The 24,940-nt window shown below is 44.0% G+C and overlaps 1 protein-coding gene across 2 annotated transcripts; it reads right to left on the reverse strand.

Annotated features, from left to right (window-relative positions):
* Positions 1-76: 76 nt before the first annotated feature.
* LOC310873523 (uncharacterized protein) lies at positions 77-24,447 on the reverse strand. Of its 2 annotated transcripts, XM_083785957.1 has the most exons (18): positions 24,288-24,447; positions 22,347-22,543; positions 21,759-21,955; positions 20,825-20,928; positions 20,089-20,192; positions 18,606-18,864; positions 16,398-16,591; positions 16,151-16,276; positions 14,967-15,095; positions 11,678-11,800; positions 10,369-10,504; positions 8,128-9,626; positions 6,932-7,444; positions 6,097-6,476; positions 5,825-5,930; positions 4,942-5,500; positions 4,085-4,225; positions 77-1,575 (listed from the first exon to the last, which is right to left on the reverse strand). In XM_083785957.1, exons 2-17 carry the CDS (start codon positions 22,506-22,508, stop codon positions 4,107-4,109), a joined length of 4,710 nt encoding a protein of 1,569 aa, XP_083642083.1. In that variant the 5' UTR covers positions 22,509-22,543; positions 24,288-24,447; the 3' UTR covers positions 77-1,575; positions 4,085-4,106. The 2 variants fall into 2 exon arrangements, with proteins under 2 accessions (XP_083642083.1, XP_083642084.1); XM_083785958.1 differs by lacking the exons at positions 14,967-15,095; positions 24,288-24,447 and having other exon boundaries at positions 22,347-22,663.
* Positions 24,448-24,940: the final 493 nt, after the last annotated feature.

Raw genomic sequence — 24,940 nt, forward strand, 5'->3', positions numbered from 1 at the left:
AATGGAGAATATCTAAAACTCTTTGTAACAAAAAAAGTAAAACGGACAAAACTTTTAAAAAGACGAGTCAGTCAAATTCCGAGCTAATCATTTTATTCTGCCAACATGAAGCTACATTCACAAACAAGTTTTAAACAGGGGAAGATATTCACAGTGGTGTGACGAGTCACGCTGATGGACTACAAATCCCATGAAGGCAATTAATGGGAGAAGTGGGGGGTTGGTCCAGGTCAACATGACGAATGCCAACGACATCATATCAAATCAGTGACTGTAATGACTGTCCCCACTCCCCATTACTTCAAATGATATCCCAACCTATAGTCAGTAAACAACAAACTTTATAAACTATCATATAACATTTAACTTTGACACTTTCAAAGATGCTGCTCTGTTCCAATAGTATGGCAGTGCAAAGATGTAATTGTAAATATATAGCTCAAAATGTGTCAGCTGCCAAGAGAAACTTGACAATCAGTTTTATTATTATTAGGACACTTAGTCTGCACACAAAAGTGCATGTACTTCAATTTAACACTGATCTACAAATCACTGCATGTTGGCCAAACTTGTCTGAACTAAACTAAACTAAAATAATAATAATTACATCACTCAAACATATTATATCTGGTCCAAAAGACAGATGAAAAAGCTATACTCTATTCAAAAATAAAGCTTCACACATTTAGTTGTCATTCAATTCAGAGCAATACATTAAATTCAGAGCAAAGCCAAGTCGTGTGTACTTGTGAGTGTCAAGAGTGAGAGAACAGCAAAGGAGGAGAGGATAGAGAGAAACATAGAGAAGGCAGAATGGATCACCATACATGGAGCGGAAACCAAGGGACGTTGGATTGAGTCATACACGCATGCTTTCCCTGTCTCTAGCTAGTCTACAGTACCTCTCTCCCCACATGAAACAGTAAGAGCGATAACATACGTGTTCAAAGACATCACATATCCACTGCCCCTACACAAACCAAATACACTACAAATTATTGTAAACGACGTGCTCTGCACACAAACACATTCAAGCGTTCATAAATAATGAGTCTCAACAAAACAATTTCATTTTCTTGGCAACAGGTTGATTTAAACAAAAGCATAAAATTAAGCCACTTAGTTCAGTATAGCAAAACTAGACCGATGGGCTAAATCTGTGGGATATAGGCTCTAAAAAAAACAGAAAAACTAAAATTAAACCCATTTGAAAATGTGGATTTGGGATCAGCTTATACATACGGGTATATAACAAAACATCTAAGCTCTACCTCTTAAAAGATATGAGTTGGTGTCAAGTCATTGCATTCAAAATAACAACTCATCAGAAGACAAACTCAACACAATTATTAGTTCTTCTAGTTTCCCTTTGAGGCGTTTCATGCAGCTGGAACAGTGCAGACACAACTAGTCAAAGTTGGTCTTGCTGGCCAGATTACATGACATGACCACAGTTCCTGGATCAGTGCAGCGGATGCAGAGGTTTAGGCAGTGTAGTGCATCTTAAAGTGTTGCTGGTGACTTAACGTGTGCCTTTGGTGACGTACCAGAGTCGGATCTGATTGATCTCTGGATCTGTTGGGAACCAGCACAAATCATATTGAACATGAAGGCATTCCAGGTTGGGAACCAGCACAAATCATACTGTACATGAAGGCATTCCATGTGTAACCCTGAGGTCCATGTCCCCACCCACCATTGTGGTCCCTGTCAAACCCCCACCCCCCATTGTTGCCCTGCCTGTGGAGGGTGTAGTAAGTAAGCCTTGCCGAGCCATGAGGCCCATAGGGCAGGAGCCCATCTCCTGTTTCTGTAGTGTGAGGCAGCTTGATGTACAAGTACATCCCCTCGACATGACACTAGTAGCCTAGTACAGTATGTCGCAGGGACTTATCCACAATCCAACCTTTGATGCTGAGTGCCAAGCAGGGAGGCAAGCCCCCTTTCTGAGTGGAAGTGGCTTATAAAGCCCTCAAGAGCGAGTCTGTGCCGATCTAGACTTGATTGCCTTGTGCAGCCCTGCTCTCTGTCCGCATGGAAACCGCGACCTACAAATGTAAGTTCCACCACAAATAAATGATAAATAAACTCCTCCTAAACAATCTTCATCTGATGCAGAATAGACAACGCTCTAACTGATGTTCACAAGGGCTCTTTATTTACCCCACGTGAAAAACTATAAAACAAAACCACACAAACAAAACAACTTTTAACAATGATTTATAAACACCATGGATGTATATGATATGTCATATATATTTTTGACAGTCACGCTGTATTTCATTTTTCCATATTAATGAAATCCACATGTCACACAAACATACACCATGCAATGCAATATAACTGTACAAACAAAATAACAGGTAACACAATTGCATGATGGTAACCATGGCAACAAATGGTGTCTGTTTCCTGTTTCTGCACAAGGAGGGCGAGTGTATTTCCAAACAGTTTTTTATACCCAGCACCCTAATCAAGGGAACTTGATTCAGCTGGAGGGGCACTTCCTGACGAGGGAACCTCCCGAGAGCACACTTCAAGTCAAGGGACTGGTTTCAGAAAGGGCCACTGGGTCCCATTTTTCAGTGTTTGGTATGACCCGGTCAGGGATCGAACCCCGACCTCCCATTCTCAGGGCAGACACTCTAAACACATGGCCACTGTGATGGTGAGGGTGTAGACCAGGGGTCTTCAACAGGGGGTCCTCAGTGTTACTAAAGGGGGGCCATCAAATGTTTGTGCGACAGGACACTTTATTATTTTTACATTAACCACTAGCATCCCTATTCTGAGAACTTTAACCACAAATATAAGATCTACAAGCTCAGAATACATCGCAAGGTGTGAGCTTGTAGATCGCCTATTCTCGGCAAAGAGGTTTGGTGTGACAAAAGAGCAGACCAAGTAGAGAGTAAAAGGTCATGTTTACTATTACAAAGTATTGACAGTTTAAGTGGTTAAAGTCAGAAAACTCCATACACATTAACATGAATCCAACATCGAAGTGCACTCAAACAGTATATGACGCCATCTATGAAATCTAGGAAAAAACTGCTAAACAATAATTGTACTGTATACAATATGTAGTGGATGGGCCTGGCCTGCTTCATCTCTCTCTCAGCTAGGGGGTCCTTGGCCTGGAAAACGTTGAAGACTCCTGGTGTAGCCATTCAGTTGCAAATATATATATAAAAATAATTTGGCGACCCCCAGGTTGAGAACCCCTGGAGTAGACAACCACAAGACTCCTCTGATACACTTACACCACATTCTAATACCATCTTGTGGACTTCACACAACTTACATGGAGGCCTTTAAATACGTGGCCTAAAAACCTCTATGTTGAACTCTGCTAATAAACAAACTGCAACAATTTACATTATGTGATTGTCTACACAATTGTCACATATTTCACCAGGTCACCAATTTCACTGCAACACCACCATGCTGGAGTGACCGAGTGTGAGTGAGCGAGTGGCCAAGATTTTGGGGATATTGAAATTTGGCCATCGGGTCACCAGCTGCTTCTTTTCACAAGACAGAAAGAGGTTTCAGCAAGACAGTGTAACGCAGGGAGGTTCGCCAGGCCTCCCCACCTTCTAGAACACTGCAGAAAGTGCACCGTCCAACCAGCAGCAGGTACTGCTGCGGAGCCAAGGACATGGTTCCTCGCCAACTTCCCATCCACAAACACTGGCAAGCATGTTCATTGGAGTGCCCTGCCAAGCCATAGGCACAGCTGCTGGGAATCTCTGTATGTGAATGTTTTACCCCCATGCCACCTCAGATAACTTATGTTATATAAATAGACATTCATTGAGAGTCTACTATAAAAGCCTTTGGACACTGTTAATTGTATTATAGTATTTTCTGAAACAATTGTTGAAGAGGTGCAGCTTTTGGATGAGCCACTAAAACGAATCATATTCTCCCTCACCAAATTATCATGAATCTAAATAAAAATTCTGTTATACATTTCATTTTGATGAGCAAAAAAAAGGGAGTTATCTGCTGATTGAACTAACTTGGTGACCGTTTTCAGTGGCATGAAGAGAACATGAAATATAACACGGATCTAGTGTACCTGGATTTGGTGGACCTGAGGTCTAATCAGTCTCTTCACACAGGAGTTGTTCCTTCTGAGGGAGCGGTACAGCAGCTGTCCCCAACAAACCCCTTCTCACAATGTAGGGACAGGAGGCCCCACTGGGGATGTCTGCAAAACCTACCCAAGAGAAAGTGAGAAACGAAAATACGGGTCAAGAAAGGATGGATATATTGAGAGAAGAGAATGGAGGAAGTGCAAGAGACAAACAAATTGAAATAAATAAGAGACAGTGCAACAAAGTACATGAAGTATACCAAGGATGAATTAAGAAATAATGTGGGGATAAAACCATAGAGGATGTCCCCATTAAGATTCCAGTATGTTATACTGACTGACTGGCAACCAAACCACAACTTGCTGTAGTTGTAACCTACGTTAAAAGATGATAAAAGGACAACTTTATACATATTTCTTTTACGTTTTTCTTTTTTCATTTGCTTTTTCATTTTAGCGATTCTAGCTAGTTTTGACAAAAAAAAAAGAATTACAACATTTTATAGCGATTTCTTTTTTATTATTTACGATAGTCCTACTAGACACCAAGAAATTACATCTGGCCACAAAAATCTACTGAATGTGAAGGGGGGGGGGGGTGACAAATTGACTCTAATAACAATAATATCAACCTCAAACATGAACCTTGGTTGAAAAAAGGTTTTCCTTTAAGTTGTCTTTATCATTTATAATATTCAGTATAGTCATACTGTGTCATAATTTATTAGAATTACAAACCTTCGACCTCCTCACTGTTTTTGGACAACTTTATTCACCCCAGATTTTTAACTACCAAAATCATTCACCAATCTTTACCAACAAAGGACTGCCAAACACACCTTTCATAACAACCTCGGGCAGGCCATAGGGTTCGTACTCTGTGTCGTCAAAGGCAGCCGACAGCTGGCAGCGGTTGCGACGGATGCGTTCTGCCAGACGGGCGGGGTCAGCCGGGATGGGGAAGGAGCCAGCAAACAGCATCTTGTCTCCAAACCCCATGGGTACTGGGATGGGAGAGATGGGCGGAGATGCTGTTGACTCCTCAACCTCCTCTATCTCCTCTCCTTCGGTCTGCGTGTATGCATGCTGGAGTTCTGACACTGCAGAGAGGCTAGTGGGATTCATCTCGTGTTCCGTCTGTGTGCAGACGCTCTTCATCTTGCCGAGACCCTCACTCTCGGAGTCCTCCTGGCTCAAGTGACTGGTAACGAGGGTCCTAGACGCGTTCACTCGGGTTTCTGGGGCCTGTTTGTGGATCTCTGAGGTTACATGGGTGTCTTTGGCGACGTGCTGCTGTCTGCTGTTGTTGGATATTTTTTGGATGACTTCAGCTTTCTCCTTGCATTGTCGCTCTTTGGTCTGTGAGTGTTTTACATTCATGTTTTCTTTCTCAGAATCCTGGAGAAAGAGAATTATTTAAGGCCACATTTAATCCAGTTATTCAGAGAAATAATGTGTATTGGTAATACAGAGATCGTCATTCATTATCCTCAAAATGTGACGGAACCTTTCATAGAATTCCGGCAACTAGTGTTTTCAATACTGTAAAAGTGATGTGACATTTGCATATATTTTTTCTTCTTTTGTTTACCATTGACAAATACACCTTAAATGTTCTAAATGTAATAGAATGTTTAGAATGTTTAATTTGTTTATCCTTATTTATATATCATAAATATAAAAGTAATGACAATAAAACAGGAGTCAATAATAATGAGTCACCCCATGATCATCCATGACAGGCTCCTGCATGAAGTCCTGAGGTGCTGAGGTCTTCCTTTTATGCTGGACAACAATCTTTGTTTCAGGATAGTTACTGTGCTGTAGTCTGTTGATGGAACAAGAACATTATTTATTCAAAAAGGAGAGAAATACATATCAGTACACTAACTCTGGTAAGAACATGCATTATGCTTTAGGTTGAGTGCCAATGCAAATCGATTTATCAATCCATGGCCATAAGCAAGTAAAAGTATGTAGTGCATGCGCGTTACCTGGAACCCAGGGTGCGGCCCTGCATTCTGTTAGACGAGCAGGACAGGAGGAGCTCATCCTCTCTGATTAGCGTCACAGTGCTGAGCCTCTGGGGGACACCAGGGGCAGCCGGGTATTTAGGACCAAGCACAGGAGCTTCATCCTGGGCATGAGCGGCTGGAACAACAGCCTGGATCTCTCGCCGAGTCTGCGGCTGCTGCTGGGTTGACTGGACCAAAGTCTGCCTGAGAGCAGAGGTTTGGTCCAGGATGTGTGGCTGACTGAGCGTCTGGTCAAGGCTTGGAACAGGCTGGGAGGTTAGCCTCCACATAGCCAACTCCTCAGCCTGCCTCTGGTTCTCCTCAGAGAGAACCTGTAGCTCTGTCTGCAGTGCCTCCATCTGGACACGAGGGAAATTACACATTATACTAATGAATGATTAGCATTTATTACGGGTACTATATGTACAGTATGAAATACATATAGTAAATAAAACAAAATAAAATAAAATAAAATACATATAGTAGTAGATGTATATGTAATAGTATGAAATACTGTACATTAAGATTATATAAATAAGGAAAATCCATTATTAACCCATTGAAGACCTGAGGCCAATTATTCAAACCCTCTAAACCAGTAGTTTTCAAGATAATTCCACAAAAGCACGAAGTGAGTTACGCAGTGAGCTTGTATACCTGCTCTTTTTGAATAGTCAAGGCAAAAATCTAAAATGACACAGACTTTGTGAACCGTTCAAAACATCTTTAGTTACATCCGTCTATGAGGCCTAAAACAGGACATTTCACTGAGAGCATGTGCATTGTTACTCTGCGTCTCTCAACTGAACCCTACCTGCTGCTGTAGGACCCGAGGCTGAGAAATGCTTCTCGGCACTTCTTCAGCCGCAATCTCACTCTCCTCATCTTCTGCACGTCTTTCTCTCTTCGTGATGACATCACTCAACAAATTGGTGGAGTGAACCATTTCCTCGACTGGACAGGAAGCAACATCCTTTCCTGGACTTCTGGTCTTCTTCAGATCTGAATAACCCCGGCCCCAACTAGCGGATAACGCGTCACGGGGGACGTTTGTCAACTCCTCCGAGTGGTTAAATCTGGTGACTTCCTTCTCATGCTTCTTGTCCCCACAGCCTTCTGCTGTCATTCTCTCTCCCTCTTTTGTTCCCGTCCTCTCCTCGTCTTCTCTCTGTGCCCTGAGTGTTGCCATCTGCTGCCGGCAGCGCAGTAGTTCCTCTTCTTGGCTGCGGAGGGCGCCCTCCTTCTCCTGCAGCTCTGCCAGCAGGTCCGTGATGTGCCGACTCTGCCTGTCGAAGGCCATGGTTAGCTGCTGCGTCTGACATGTCACCTGTTGAGGGGGTGCAGTGGGGGTATGGGGAGAGATAGGGGGAGAGAGAGGGAGAGAGAGGGGGGCAGTGAGAAAGAAAAGAACTGGAAGACTTCAATAAATGTTTTCTAATAGAAATTGCCTCTCTGCCAAATGCACTGCCGTAGTTCAGTGGCTTTGTGGTTATAGTGTCCACTGTCTGTCCTGAGACTGGGAGGTTGTGGTTCAATACCCCACCGAGTCATATCAAGCCAAAACTATAAAAACAGTACACTCTGCCTCCCTGCTTGGCACTCCGCATCAAAGGTTGGATAGGGGTAAGTCCCTGCGACATACTACCATAGCATCATGTCCAGGGCTAACCATCTATCTACATCAAGCTGCCTCATGCTACAAACAGGGCCATGTTTGTTATCAAGGCTCCACTTAATAAGCTCCAAGAGGCCGTGGTTTACAGTGATATTAGAACATTTAGGGCACTATTCGGAACATTTTAAAACAATTAGTTTGCTACAGTGATACTGATGTTATGCTACTGTAGGTGTGTTTAATGTTTATAGAACATTTTACAAAGTCTTCAAACATTGCCCAGCCAATCACAATGAAGCACCAGAACAATCTGTTGCATGATATTCAATACATTATCAATCACATAATCTTGTATATTGTGTACATTATAGTTTGAAGAAACTAATTAAATCTACCTGGCTCTGCATGGCCTCCAACTTGGCCTGGCACTGCTTGGCCCGCACAACCTCTCTGATCTTCTCTTCACGCAGACACTCTACCTCCTTGGCCAGGTCACAAGAAGCAGACTCAGGCGTCTGGAGGCCCATGGGAACCTCCTCCTGGTCTGGGGTACCAGACCCCTGCACATGCTTTCTTACAGTGGTGTCTTCCAGCACAGTTTGCTCCTCAGTTCTCGAGTCGCCCTGGATGAGATCTGTCACCCAGGAAAAGTCTGCATTGCGCCGATTGGCGGACTCGCAGAAGAGGCGGTGCTGCTCTGGGGAGGGGAGGAGCTTGTCATCGAGGCTGACGACATTGGAGTTAAACTCGTCGCTGTGGAGACACAGATATGTCAGAGGGCTGTTGGCTTCTGGAAGCTTCTTTTCATCCGGCAGCTCTTTCTTGCCACGACTCTTCAGCTCCTCCAACTCGGCTTCCAGCTGCGCAAACTTGAGGCTCAAGTCCAGCTTTCCCTCCCTGCCCGCCGTCATCATCCTCTTCCTCTCCTCTTCCTCCCTCTCCCTCTCATCTCGTTCTAAAGCCAGCTGGGCCTTCACCTCGGCCAGCTGCTTCTTGAGCTGAACATTCAGATCCATCATTTCACTCTCCCTGTCTTCCAGAGCTCTCTCCTTCGCCTCGTCGAACTCCCCTCTCTTTATCGTCTCTTGCTCCTCCCTCTCCCTCTTAACTTCTGACTCCAGAGCAGCCAGAGCCCTGCTTAAGCTTTCCGTCTCTGCCCTCATACACTCCTGCTCTGCCTTCCTCTGCTTCTCCTGCTCCTCTTTCTCCCCGGCTTGGCTGGCGTGTTTGCGGCTGAGCTGTTTAAGTCGCGTCCTGGCTTCGGTCTCTGCCCGGCGCTGGCTCTCCAGGTCCTCCAGGCGTTTCTGGAGCTCTTCACGGGCGTCACAGAGCTCTGAACGTAGTGAGGCGTTCTCCGTCCGCAGGTCGGCTTCAGCTGTCAAGGCGTGTTCGTTGGGTCTGAGAGTGGTTGACCGTACTGGGGAGAACATTGGTTGAGATTCATGATCACAGTCCATAGAGGAAGCAGCAGGGGTGTTAGGAGCAACAAAGTCGAGTTTGGAGTGTGTCTCAGTCCCGGAGCCGTCGCACCGCATTGTGTCACCTTCATTGTTGGCACTCTTCCTCTCCTCATCACCGTCTTCCTCCCTAGCGTTCCCTCTCCCTTCTCGACTCCGACACCTTTCAGAGCCTTGGGAGTTGAAGGCGGTGATGTGCTCTGAGTCGATTCCTTCCCCAGGCTCTCGGTCACTGGGATACTTTGTTGAAACCTGCTCCTCCTCCTCCTCCTCCTCCACCCCTCCAGCCCGCTCGTCTCGGGAGGTGCTGCTAGCGGGACGCTGCTTGGTGGAAGCCAGAGGTCGGGGTGGGTGGTTTGAGGTGTAGGGCTGAGAGGGGTAGCTCGGTCCAATGGAGGTAAACTGGACAGGGGGCAACGGGGTGGCTGCCTTCTGCTCTGGAATTGAAAGGGATAATACAATACAAAGTCTTATTGAGTCTTATAACAAACTTTGTTTTCAAACATTCAATATTGAATATCATGGAACAGCTAGTGTAGGGATGGGGGAAAATATTCAACTTTGAAACCAATGAAAACCTATCTTTCCTTGAACAACACGGTTGTCCACGAGATGCACGAGGAAGTCGGCTGCTCAAAGGGCGTGCCTGTCTTGTTTTCCATTTTCACTATATTTATATTTTAATTGATCGAACTATCTAACATTAATACGTAACGCTAAATAAAATAAAATAAACACTTTCATTGATAGTCAGTTGATTATTAATTTTTAAATATTTCCAGCCTGGGCCTCTGGGGTTTTGAGGTTAGGTTTAGGCATAATTTCTGTTAGGGTTAGGCATAGTGTTTGTGAGCTTAGGTTTCTGCATAATTTTACTGAAGTTAAATGTTAGGGTTTAGACACAATCAATGGCGGAACACCAATGAAAGAGGGAGTCCCAGGCCTTGATACTGCCTGCTCCAAGTCTGCAGATGTTAAGCAATTGACCAGCAGGGGTCAGCATTTGACTGAGGCTACATTGTGAACGAGAGGACATGAATATAAAAGAAAAGGCCATGTGTAATGCAATCACCCTGGCTTTATTATGGCCAACAGATGTCTATCAGACCGTTATGAAATCAATAATTAATCACACATGGCGCTCGGACCACACCCGTCCATCTCTTTCCTCATTGTCACCTTGCAGTTCTTTGAGGAGGTGCAGGGCGTCGGCCCGCTCCTCTGCCAGCCTCCGCCCCTCCTCCTCCAGAGCCCTCTCTCTCCTCTTGCTCTGCTCCAGGCTCGCTGCCGCGCCCTCCGCCTCCCGCACTGCCTCCTAACACACCAGGAAGTGGTGAAGGAAATTCAGTCAAAACTGAAGTTAAGGACAAAACAACAGTTGAAATGATAAATAATTAAGTGCCAGGATAGGCGGACTGGTAATGAAATCTCCTTCATGTGTGGTACATAAATTATGACAATGCTACAACGATCCTCGAACATCACTGCTATCAAATGCTTGGTAAAGAAAGATCTTCATATTAAACTTATGTTTGGTGCATGTATGTCACTACTATGCATGAAGAGGGTTCTCAGGGTTCTCAAAATCGTCAAACTTCATGCACACTCAAGCATAGGAATTAGTTAAAAATCATTTAATATGATGATAGGCCTACTGCACATTAAAAACAATAAAAGTCCACTAGAAGCAGACAGTTTTTTTAAGATTTGTTTTTGGCTTTTCTGCCTTTATCGATATTATCAAGTGAAGACTGACAGCAAAGGTCGTCATGAACGGGACTCAAACACGTGATGCGCTGTCGGGCCAAAGCCTATCCACACTTTTCCTGGGCTGTGTGCGCTCCACTTCCTGTTGATTTCATTGGATATCATTGGTCATCTGACCAGTTTAATTGGATTTCATTGGATCAAATCGACAGGAAGTGGAGCACACACAGCCCAGGAAAAGTGTGGATATGTTGCATGCGCCTGGAACACTAGGCCAGCAGGCGGCCCGAAGCCGACCGAATTTGACAAAAGAATGTCTTCCAGGGTGTGGCTATAGGATAAATAAATGCATGATTGGTCCCACTACTGTTTTATCAGCTTACATCTTCTGTAATAATGTTGGCTGTATCATTTACTGTATATAGTTATCAACTCTATAAACACTAGAATTACAGTATGTTAAAACTGTTACACTAAGAAAGGAGAGAGGAGATCCACACACCACTCCTCTCTCCTTTCTTAGTTATTTTTTTGGATCCTGCACCCGTTAGAATTTGTGGATGTGCGTGCATCTCTTGACCAAAACTGTTACACTAACCATAAAGCTAATACTTGCTCATTATCTTCAAAGTGACATATGGCAGGGGACAGATTCATAAGCTGTTAAAAAATTCAGATAATGTATTATGTGCCCACTGCTTAGGTAATGAATAATTAACAGACATGTCTAGACCTACAGTCACATATGGCTAGTTCATTTGAGTGGAATTGTGTGTGTTACCGTCAGTTTGGCTTGTGTCTGTGCATCTTTCTTTTGGCTTTCTTTTAGCTCTCCTTCTGTCCACTTCAGTTTCTCTTTGAGAGTTTCAATCTCTTTTTCCAACGCTTGCTTCTGAAGAGACACCTGGTAGACACAGACAGACAGACAGACAGACAGACAGACAGACAGACAGACAGACGTGAAATATATCGTTCAGTACATGGGGCGCAGTTAGAGTGTAAATTATGAACATGGGACAATCCAGGAGTAATAGAAGCCATAAATAAACGAATAAAGCCATGTTTGTTTTTAAGACAATCAGGAGAACAAAAGGAAATGATCAGGGAAGGAGAGGTGGAGGGGTGGCAGGGAGCAATGAAACTAGGGATGTCCCGTTCACGTTTTTTGCTCCCGATCCGATTCTGATCATTTCATTTTGAGACATGCCGACACCGATTTTTACCGATCCGATCTTTACATTTTTATACAACACTTATTCCATGTGAGAAATGTATGTCACTCTAGTCTAGTCTGTTGCCTTTAAATTATTCTAAGGTAAAAAATTGAAGATTGAGTGAATCTTGCAACTACAGCTTATGGAACTGAAGGCAATATTAAAACTCTTGTAGAGAAAACACCATTTGCATGGCTTTGGCTATCATTCAGAGATAGATAGGCATACTACAGGACATTATCATAATGCATAGTGGGGGTTGCATTCCTTTGTTTTCATCATGGGTATATTTCACGCCTCTGTGAATGTCTTTGTTGCATGATCTTTGAGACATAGGGCTCCAATTTCGTCGCCGCCTTTACCCGCAACGCGGCCCGCAATTCAGCCGCTACCCGGAAATTACAAATATAAGAGCTTTCTCTGTCCCTTAAGTGGTATTGTTTTTGTCGACACCAGTATTTTCACCTAGAGGTGTGGTCATGGGCGTGCTGGCACGCTTTCCCCTAAATTGTTATTTTGGTCACACACATTTGGGAAGGCGCATAGTGCATTTTAAAAGCACCCGTAAACCGTATGCCAAATTAGTTTGGTAAAGAGCATCGTGCACCGTGCCTGCATGGAGATGTCCGCGTAGTGCAGGCTGCGTCATCTCTCCTTATTCTCCAATGCATCTCTTTATAATTTTCCTATAATCAGCAGAATTGAGCGTCCAGTGTTCCTTGTGTCCATTGTGTTTATATAATTGTATAGTCAAAGAAGTTATTTGTGCCAGGCGTGCGCGATTCCATTTGCTCATTCAGTTCATCACCCCATAGCAGCAAATGGGGTTTACTTTAATCCGATGTCTAAATCTTTTTCGCTTCATACCGTTCCGTAGAGACGGCCTACACGCACAATCTATATACCAAATGAAAGCCCTAATTTGTTAATTTACATAGAACTGAGAAAAAAATGAGCGAGATTTGAGCGAGTTGCGATTCAATGAAAATACGAGTGTTCTTGGCTCTGTGCGGGGTGGAGAAGAAAAATGCCTATGCATAATATAATGGTTAACGGAGGTGTTTTAGGGATTTAGACAGGTATCCGAAATACCAACTTTAGTGAGGGAACACCCCTTCCCCACTGCTAAATCCCAAAACAGCGTATTTAGAAAGAACAAACGAAAATGGAGCCCCAAGTGTTTGCCTGCTGGAACTTTAGTGCCTCAGGAGGACAAACATCAAGCATAAACATGACAGTTTTCACAAAATATCATTGTTTATACATCTTTCTTTGAGATTTACATTAGAGACAAGCCTATTTAGACACACTATTTTATTGGAGAAAAAAAAAACAATAATCTCAGATTTATTTCTCCCGATCATTTGAAAATGACGTGATTGACTCCGATTTCCGATCACCCGATCCGATCAGGACATCCCTAAATGAAACCAATATCTACTGTACCATGAGATCCATCTAATGCACCCTCTACCACTCTGGGAACAACTCAGCAGCTTTAACTAGGTTAAGCAAACACTTTACCAGGCCTATTCTGTCTGGCCTAGGGCTGGGCAATATTTCAATATTATATCAATATCAAGAAATGTTACATTTTGTCCCACAATCTTTGTAACCCAGACAGCGCTACAGACTGCGCCACCTCCCATGTTGTTACATTTAGTCCATATCACCCAGCCCTGGTGGTTTGCATAGAAAGGTCATTCATACACACATTACCTCATGGCTTGTAATGCTTGTTGTAATGCATGAATAATCACGACAAGGCAATTGAATAAGCCAATATAACAGACATAAACATACAGATTTTACCTGACTTTGAAAGTACACTGTCCTTCTAGGATTTATGAGATTACTTTCCATATTTGAAATTGTAGAGTGTGTGAGGACTACTCAAGGCCTGCATAAACAGTATTTTAAAACACAAATACAACATATCTTTATTTCAAGTTGTGAACTGGGTCACAAGAAATGCATGCATACCATCAGCCAGCAAACATTAGTTTGATTTTCCAAGTTTTCTACTGGATTCAACACAATCTGTGACTTTTTTGTGCTGATGTGTGTACAAGGCTGTATTACACCAAACAAGATAAGAATAAAATATAAACGTCTGGTTCCAGTTAAGATTGACACAGACATTGTGGGCAGACTGAATAGCCATTGTTTAGAATGTAATCTCTGTGAGCAGCTGGTCTGGTTTATGAATGGAAGTCATTGAAATAGTCGACCTGGCAGGTATCAACTAGTAGGTTACCGGTACTACGTTTGCATTTGAATCCTGATCCAACTTGTATAATATATAATATATATTATATAATATAATTACCTCTTAAAAACAATACAGCACAATTCTGTGACACACACAAACGCACACATGCAATAGCCCCACGCCACCCTCATGCCTTCATGCCTTCCTTCATAAGAATGCCGACTCCAGCAGTCACACACACGTTAACAGTGATGTGTTGATTTCATCCTCCCATAACCATGTTTTTCTGCACTGTCAAACACCGTCACACAGTTATTACCTTTGCTGTTCAACCCTTCCACTGGGAAGAAACCAAGAGAAGAGAAGGAGAGAATAGGGAAAGAAAACACAGAAAGCAAGAGAGTGAAACAGCAGGCGAGAAAGAAAAGAAAACAGCAAAGCAAGGTCGAGGAGGAAGCGTGGGAGAGAAAGTAACATTAGTTCATCGACCTCTGGAGTAAATAATAGAAGAGAGAGAGAGAGAGAGAGAGAGAGAGATAAGGAGAGGCAGGAAATAACTTGGAAACAGAGAGGATGTGTACACTGCCAATGCTGATGCAAATTAATAAAATCACTGTACTGTACTGTACTGTACTGTTCTCTACCTTCTCCGCCTGGGCCTGCAGTGCATTGTGGAGCGTCCTGGCCTGTTGAATCTCCTGGTTGAATTTATTCACTTCCTGCTGATGTTGCTTCTCCAGACTCTGTCTCTCCTTCTGGAGTTCCAACAAGTCCTGACACACGCATGCACATACAAATACAATACATACATACATACATACATACAAAATCCATGCACACATGCACATCATGCACACACACAAATACGCATACACTTAATCCATATGCAAACTCGTCATTAGTCAATAGTGCTTTGATGCTGTATGTCTTGACTCTGATAGTTACTGCCATGTAGAAATATGTGGATCTTCTACACTGAAACATGAGGTGCCATTTTGTTTAGCAAGCAGCTATGGTGACGTCACCCCACCTAAATGAGTGTGTGGGGTGGATACACCAACTGGTCTTGGATCAGTAGTATGCATGCAAACTTCAAGAGAGACGGTCAGACAGAGAGTCGGAGACGTGTGTAGGCTAGTAGCGAAAACAGCAGCATGTCGAACAAACGCAAAAGTCCTTAGAAGTGTGGTTGAATTTGACCAGTGGTGCAATCCTTTCATGCAAAGGTGGTAGAGCATGTTGACTTTAAGGAAACCTCTCTACTGAAACAAGGTGAATGTTATTATCTAATCAATGTATAGTGATTCGTGTAGAGTCTCCTGTGTACCTGCTGCCTGTACAGCCAGCAGCAGCAAGAGACAACGGCGTGTGCCTGCAGAATACGCTCTGAATTAATTAATATGCCTAGTTCGGTCTCAAAACCCAAAGTCAATGGACTCCAATTGGACTCGCCCAAGTTGAAATAATAGTGTTGTATAATTATTTTTGCTTTAGTAATCACGCCAGGGAATCACAATTATTATTATTACAATTTTCATTCTACTGTAGAATGAATGAAAATATTATTATTAATATTAATAATGATAATAATAACATATATAGGAACCGTTAAGAGAACCGTTAGGAACCAGACTCGTTAAGATGGACCCGGTAAGGACCCGAAACTGTTAAAAACCCAACGAGTCCCAACCCTTTACCCACCCGTCTATCCACCATCATCTCAACATGCATTTCTCATTATAGCATATCTGTTCTGCCCTTTTCACTCTCACTCCAGTGAGTCCACCCTTCTGTTCCCACCACCTGTCTGTCTGTCTGTCTGTCTCACCCTCTGATGTTGTTTCTCCAGGTCCTTGACACGTTGTTGATTTTGGAGTCGGCAGCTCTCAGCGTTCTGTCTCTGACACTTTAGCTCCTCCTGAAGCTGTCTCAGCCTCTGCTCTGCCCCAGACGCCTGGGCACACACACACACAAATAAGGTGTGAGGTTATGCTGAAGCCAACCTCAAATAAAATAAATGGCGATAGTGCATTTGATGTACTGTATATGCATGGTTCTTGTGTGTCTGGTGGTACCCGCTCGCTCTCCTGTGCCATGCGTGTGTGTGTCAGGCTGAGCTGGTCGTGTGCTTTCCGCAGGCTTTGCTCGCTGGCGGACACCTCCTTCCTACTCTGGCCCAGCTGGGCCTGTGTCTCCGTCAGCCTCGCGGCCTCCGCCCTCAACTCTGCCTCCAACGCCCCCACGCGGCTTTGCAGCTCCGACACGGACGCTGGCGGGCACAGAGGCAAGTCAGTGTTCCATTAGACGACGAGTCAATACAGATCACTGGGCAGTGTGAGCAGAGCATATACATATTAAATATTCAAGGACAAATTGATCCTATAAAAGCATATTCCCATGGTGACTGATGTTCCCTCTGGATATAATGAACATCTGTTGCAAACCTGAAACCAAAGGCTCTCTTGATGGTATCATCCATCAGGACACACACATTGTCCTAGGTTTCTTTCATTGCCACCTTCTTCAATTGTTTTACCATTACATTAGTGGTGTTTTATTTATGGTTTTGTACTTGCATATTTTTCTTTGAGATTACTGGTCCATTTTAATCTGTTAACCCTGGGATCCCCATTCTTTTTTTCAATTAGCTAATACAGGCGATCGACAGGCTCATAGATTTTTATTAGCTATTTATGCTATTTGTCATATGACGTTAAGTATATCAGTCTTAACCCATTTTGATTCTAAAAATGTCTTCTACACCCTGACAGCTGTTTCTATGTCAGTCGTTCTTCGATTTTTCAAAAATAGCAGACCTACAAGCTCGTAGAGCGCCACTCGGTAGCGCGCTATGAGCTTGTAGATCTGCTATTTTTTCAATAGCTAAAGCATAACATAATGCTATTATTGACGAGTCTGACATAACACAGTAGCAGTAGCGGACAGTTACAGAAATGGGGTCAATCAGCTCATAATGACTGCCCAATTGACAGCCACAGTTCCTATGTGCAAATGCAAAGCTGCAGGCTAGGGGTCATGTGTTGCCTGTGCCTACCCCTCACCTTCCACTGTGGGCTTTCTCCACACAAGGCCTGTTGGTATATTTCAAGTTGCTCAGATGCTTCCAAAGCCATTAACTGGGTTATTTTGTTTTTAATCAACAGCCAAGCTAATTTCCACTACAAACTGTCAGTGTCGAAATCATTCATAAGTCTTGTCTGAATGAGGTCCTGGTTGAAAGCAGATGGTTGTGGCTTTACATTAGCTACCGCTCAGCAACCATGACCTTGCTTCCTTGTCTGTACTGGCAGACAGTTAACACTAGCAGCTATGTACTGACTTAGGTACAGTACTAACTAGTACAGCGTCACCTCACAGTGAACAGGGAGACAATTGAAGGATTCTCTCTGACTCTGAACACATGCCACACACGGAAACAATGTCCTTATAGTCATTGACTCAAAAGATATACAGCCACTGTCAAACATGCAAACTGGCACAAAAACACACAGAGCCAACAACCAAAGTAAACAGTGACCCTCCCCTCTCCCTGCTGCTCACCCGCAGCTAAAAGGAAGGATTTATTGGTTCAGATTGAATTGTACCCTTCCTGCTCTGAGCTACTGACACACACACACACACACACACACACACACACACACACACACACACACACACACACACAAGCAAGCCTGAGAGCAAGCGGAATAATGTTTAGATGAGCTGGTTTTTAAACATCCTATTAGGGAACAACAAGTGTTACCTGGACACAGGCTGGATACACCAGGATGACACAGAAAATGTGCTCAGTACTGTGGGTCACAACAACCAGGTAGAAGCTTGTTTATAAGTTATTGTGGTGCTTCCGTCACCATGTCCGCTTTTGTTCAATAGAACTTCATGATGCATTAGCCTACAGTACTCAGTGGTCCCTACTGGAGCAACCAAGTGGTGAGACCAGTTTATCAGATCTCTCTGTCCAGAAGTGTACTGCGCCTTTTTGCGATGTGGCACACCTAGGCTACTACCACGTCCCCTTTTGGCTAATCAGTGTAAAAAGTTAATCAGTTCTAAGTTTTGTGCAAATCTGTTCATAACTGCCTGAGATATCATGCCAACAGGCAGACAGAAAGGAGTGGACAAAAACATTACCTCCTTTTTCAGGGCAGAGGTACTCATTAAGTAAGGGTCACATGGTGTGTTATTTGATACGTGAATGCAAACAAGTCAAAACTACACAGGTTTTAGCAGCCATTGCTGTATCCAAGCTGCCATTCACTCACTTTCCGTTCCTTTACTGCTGCTCTCCGCTACCCCACAAGCCACCTGTTCCAGCTGCCCCCGACTGATGACTTCAGCATGGGGTGTCTGGGGAGAGGGGGCGCTTCGTCCCCTAGCAACCCGCCTTGAGTCATCGCGTTCCCATGGAAACACAGACGAGGGACTGGCGAAGACATCCGTTTGGTCCGACCGGTGGCGGAGGGGCGTATTCTTGTTCTGTTGGAGTGAGGATGTGGGAGTGTCCGAATACTGGAGTTGTTGCTGAAGACAGACAAAGAGACAGAAATGTGCTTTAGTTATTAAGTTACATCCCTAACCCATTAACCTAAACACAAGCAACAACACAGTTAATAATAGTCTCTTGTTGCTAGAGTTCTCAATCTCTGCCCGAACCCGACCTTACCCGACCCCACAGAGGGCTCTGTGATTTTCCATGATTTTGTATTTATGTGGTATGTGGGTTTGAGAGGCAATGATTAATGTGAACGATACAGTAACCTATAGTAGATCTCTGCTACTTTGATTCAGAAGAGGTTTACTCACCCCTGGAAATTGCTGGAAACCATTAGAATGTTCGAAATGGAACATTATCAGCCAATTAACGTGAGTTACATAAATCCTTTATTTCGGCGACTATTAGTCCGTTCTGTGACACACTCGTCTCAATAACATTTGATCCACAGCGCCAGTCGCCGTGGATCTTTTTTTCGGGTCCAAGTTGCCCAACATTATGGTAATTATTAGGGTCGGGCTGAGCCTCCGGCCAACCCGGGTAGGGTAGGGTAGGGTAACTTTCAGGCCCGATGAGAACTCTAGCCAGGGCGCCCTATGGAGGGGAAAGAAAATGGTTGGAATAGCGTGTCCCTTCCATGCGCTACTTCCCCCCCCCCCCCACATCAGGTAATAAGAATTGGCCTGCTCACTCCTCACGCATTGAAGGAAGCATGAGCTCAGCCCAGGTTGGCAGAGGGAGAGTAGCCCCCGGGATTACAGCTTAGGCAATTGGCAATTTGGCACCAGGTGAAAAAGGTGTTACAAAATCGTGGAATATATATAAAAACATTATCCATTTGTAACTCTGGGAGTGTCAGAAGTTTTCACTGTCCAAAGAAAACAATAACGCACATCTTCTGCTTCTTGGTGCTGAGCCAAACTGCAAAAATAGAATCATGAAAAACAGGACGGTGGCGCGCAACTCACTTTTAAATGCTCAAAATCTTTATTTACGTCAAACAGCCATAAATACAAATTTGCGAGCCACAGTCTTGTTTTTCAGGATTGTTTTATTGTCCAAGTGTATTTATGACATCCTGAATGCTAAAATTACAGAGTCGGTTTCACACAGAGCTGTTTGAATCTTACAACTCCCATTTCTAGAGCTCACAGTTTGCAAAACCACACGGGCGGGACTCCACCAGTCGAGGCTTAAAACTGCTTTAGTGAGACCGGCGTGGTGTTGGCTGGCACACATTAGTAGTCACTCACCCTGACGTCTCTCTCCCCTCCTCTGTGCCCTGGATGGTCCTTGTTCCCACCTCCTGAAGGACTCTCGCCTCCTCTGTACCCTGATTGCTCCTCCTTCACACCTCCTGAAGGACAAAAGCACAACATTTGGGTTGAGTTCCGTTCCACGACTGACGACCAACACCCAGAACCATGAGAAACAATACAGCTGGAGCGCTTGTGGTCTACTGTGTTCTAATAACAAAACAGGAAGCAGAGATCACTGCACTGTAATCCCTAGAGAAAGACAGAGATTGGGGTAGGGAGAGAGAGGGGAGGTGAGAGAGAGAGAGAAAAAGACAGACAGACAGAGATACTATGAGTCTATGATCAAGGGGATATGGACAAAGTGTGATGAGAAAAGGGTGACTGAGAATTGGGAAATAAATGTATGACATCTCTGCTGGCTTCAGAATAGTTTTCCAGTATAAAGCTACAATCCAGCACTATAGAAATTGAATGTTTTAACCAATCTCCAATATGGTAGACTATTTGGATATAACCTTCATATGCAGTAGTTGGAGGTGCTCTTCCAACTATACTCCTACTGTTACCCGTTATCTATCCACTTTGTGCCTTGTGGCACATAAGGCCTTGTAGAACGTCCTACAAAGCTACAAAAATAATAATACATTTGAACCCTGCATACACAAAAATAAGCAGTGTGAAATGGGCACACAGATTCAGTCATGGAACCAGAGTGTACAGAGAGCCATACCATTGCGTTCCCACGGCGAGGCCATGTTCCAACATGGTGTGGAGAACAAGTTGGAGTCTGCTGGCCGGTTGCTGTTCTGCAGCTTCTCCAGCTCCACCTCCAACCTGGGAGGAGAGAGAGAGAGAAAGAGTCAGGCATGGAGAGAGGGAGCCAGGGATGGAAGAACAAACAATTGGAGAAAGGGTGACAGGAACAGAGACAGATAGACAGGGAGGGAGACAGAGCTAGAATAGAAACGGAAACATGGATACGGCGGGGCACAAGGGTGGAGTTGGATGGATGTGTGTGGTGTTGTTGTGAAAGGGGCATCAGAAGGAAGTGGAGCGGTGAATGAGGCAATTTGTGACGTTACTAGATGACACCGCCCATTTTTGGGCTGCAATTCTTTGATCCATTTGTTTGTATTGTATTATTCTTGGTTGTTGTTTTACCATTTTAATTAATTGTTAGGGCCCTATTTTTTAATCTGACTAAGCCAGATGAGGCAGCGGCGAGTACACTGGGTTCCCCCCTCCTGCTCCCATCTGGGAACTCACAGGCAGACTCGATGCTCCGGCCACCAAACGGCCTGGGCAATCAGCGGCAGCTAGAGGCGGGATCAAGGCATACTGTCCTGTGTATGCCTTGTAGAATTTTTTTTAAAGTAATAGTTCAAATGGCCGATCTACAAGCTCACAATGTGTCGATGTAGATCGGCTAGTTGAACAATTAGAAAATGTTTTTCAAAATAGTAAAAAAAATAAAAAAGGCAAAGAAGTTTAGGTATAATGGATAAGACACTGACAAAAATAGGGCCATTATTGTTCATCATCATCATGGCTATATTTTATCTTGTTATTGTAAAGCACTTTGTAACCCATTTTTTCTTAAAGCCCTTTAGAAATAAAGCGTATTATTATTATCAACATGAATATTATTTCCCCACCATGCTGACCTTTTGACCTCCTGTGTGAGGTTGTGGGTGAGGGAGCGGGCAGCCTCCAGCTGCCCCTCCAGAGAGCACACCAGAGCCTGCTTGGTGTGCGCCTCTTGAGACAGCCGCTCTGACGCACGCGCCGCTGCCTGTGTCTCCGCATACGCCAGCTTCAGCTCCCTCTGCACATCTTGCAGCTCCCCGTGTGTCTCCTCATGCTGGGCGGAGGGGGGAAGGAGAGAAGACGACAGGCTAAGCTAATGTTCCTTCCTAAAACGTCTCTCATTTCCTATGGTGACTCAAAACACCAAAAAGATTTATTTCTGGAAGCCTAATGGGAAGTAGGCTTGTTGTGAGTATGCAGACCCTGCAGCTTGCGGTTACGACCCGGCCTAGGACAAAAAGTGGACTCCCTCCTCCCCAGTCCCCAAATACATCCCCTCAACACCAGTTTTACATGTTGGAAAATGTTAAATATAAAATTAAAAACAATCTCTGTAGAACAAGCCGAGCGTAACTGTCGTAAAATCCTCAAGGGTTAATTTATCAGTATCCAACTGTCAGCGTTAAATTAACAGTATGTACAGTATGTACCAATGGCAGCAGTACCTTGATAGTCTGTTTGTTGAGGGTAGCCTGTGTGTTGTCCAATTGAATCTGCCTCTGTTTGTTCTCTCTGGACAGTCTCTCCTGTTGGACCTGGAGGTCCTTCACTTTCTGCAGAGCTCGACCAGAGAGCCCCACAGTCCAGTCCTCTTCGGCCCAACTCATCTCTCCCTCTGCCTGGCCTGTTCAAGCCAGTTTGGCTGGTAAGCAAATACACTCTCTTATTCAATTGTTGTTGTTGTTGATGTTTGGAATTCACAAACTACTAGCTGTTGGAATGTGTTAGTTCCATGGTCTGCTCCCAGGCAACAGGTGAAAGGATATAGTCACCACTGCCACTGGAGCTAGCAGCAGGAGGAGGGAAAGAGCCAAAACCACCCCCAGGATTCCAGCTATCAAGAAGAAGGGGTGAGCACTGCAGTACTACGGTCAACCAGGAAGCATAGTCTGCAACAAACAATAAAAAAGGCAGTGCTGTTAAGTAAGGTGCAGGTCACCGTCGTCAGCGTGATCGTGTTAATGTGTGTGTGTGTGTGTGTGCGCGTTGTAACCGAGAATGCAATCACATACCACATTAGTCTGACATCCACTTCATAAGATGTGTGCACACTGCACAGTGTGTTGTGAAAGGGAATTAATGCACTCAATGCACTTTGTCTCAGTCCTGTCTGTGTGCTAGCTGCTGCAAGCCTTGTAAAGCCCTGTCTTCTACTGTGTTGTGTTACTTAGAGGCTTTGGTCCCCTAAGACAGTTGGTTGCTAGCTCTGTGCTGCTGTGACTCACTGTTTTCCAAGCGGACCGCCTGCCAGTTTCCAAGCATGTTTCAAGTTGAAAATAGCTAAACCCATGCACGCACACACGCACAGACACACACCCTCTATATATGTTAAAAACTTTACTTGCAATGCTGAGACTACATCAAATTTTATTTTGACAGGTGTTTTAATATAGAACTCACTCTTTTGGAGGCATGTGTAAAGGTAAAAACTAAAAAGACAAACACACACACACATAGCACTGGACCAGGGCTCTCACACACACACACACACACACACACACACACACACACAATTGTGTGCTGCTATGCTATACTACTGTAGTAAATATTTAAGAATGAAGAAAAGCTTGATTCTAACCCGAGGAGGAAAACATGGATTCGTGTTTTGACGTGTACTCTAGCCTCAAGGCCATAAACCCGTCTTATGTTATAGCTTGGAATTTGGATTGGGCCGCGCGTTGTCATTGTTCACACATTATGTCATGCTTTACTGCCTGTTCACACAGACGTCACGGAGGTAAAGTCAAAACAACCCGACATGCCAACTCCAGGACTCCTGCAGTTACAACTATACGACTTCATCATATACACATTTACATTTAGTGCCTGGTACAGACTGTACAGTGATGTTCTAACGTTGCATGTCAGATATAGCCTAACTAAGCCATAGCCTAACGTTAAAAGTATAGTACCAATCACCACAGCAGATCTGTGACAGCTGTGGATCTAGCCCCGCTCGATCGGAACCCTACGTAAAGTTTCTGACATTTGGATGACTTAAAGTCATCCAAATGTCAGAAACTTTACGTTGGGTTCCAAGCGGGGCTACTGCGGATCATCATTGAGATGTTTTCTACAGCGCCTCTGCTTTCTAGAACTGACTGCGATGGCAGATCTGATCACGCGGTTCAGTCAGAAGCTTCAAAAAGTAACAACAATACAACATAATAGCCATTAGATATTAGTTGAACCATTGACTAAATTAAAAAAAGAAATTGTCAGTCAGTTATATAGGGGGGGGGGGGGGGGGGGTGGTCACCTGGCTTTGAAAAAAGAAGGGAGGAAAAAAACGTTTTCATCACTGGGTAATGTTTGGAGTAGCTATTTTCAGCACGTTAAATGTCAGAGCGCGCCCATGCTAGAAAAGCCCACTACCCCACACTTACCATTCACTCCCCGAGTTGGCTGGCTATGAAAGATGATGGTAGTGGTGAACCATGAATGTATGAACGGTTACTTAATAATAATACCTTAATTAAAGCTAGCGACCGATATGGTGACAATTTTCCTATCAGAACAAGCCGCCGCCTGACAACAACGCCACACACAAAAGTCAGTCCGTTTGGCACGAGGCGGGGCGGGGGCTGGTGACGTAGTGAGGAGGGGGGAATGTTTGGGAAAAGAAAGTTGGTCCATGGGTAGATTATATCTATATCCCATAGCCTGTAAGGACGCTTACGCCGTGATTGGCTGTTGGTTAGTTTGTCAAGCAACAGCTGATCAAATAATAAAATGTTTATTATCCGAGATGAAATAATTGAAATAATTAACAGCGTTAAGTCAACAAAAATGAAAGCCTGGTACCGAGGCTAAGTCTAGTTTAAATATTGAATATGTTTAATATGTTTTAACATTGTAGGCCTAGCCTGCTGTACTGTTTCACTTTCAATACTGCTAATAATGTCTCTCTGTCTCTGTCTCTCTCTCTCTCTCTCTCTCTGACATTCGTCCCTCCGGGCCATGCGATGAAGTTTGTCAGAGGCGTGAACCGTGAACTGACGACCTCTAGTGGTAGAAAGATGATACTACCAGCAGTGAT

Source organism: Protomyctophum parallelum (genome assembly GCF_964188405.1).
Source record: "Protomyctophum parallelum genome assembly, chromosome: 16".
In the NCBI taxonomy this organism is placed as follows: Eukaryota; Metazoa; Chordata; class Actinopteri; order Myctophiformes; family Myctophidae; genus Protomyctophum; species Protomyctophum parallelum.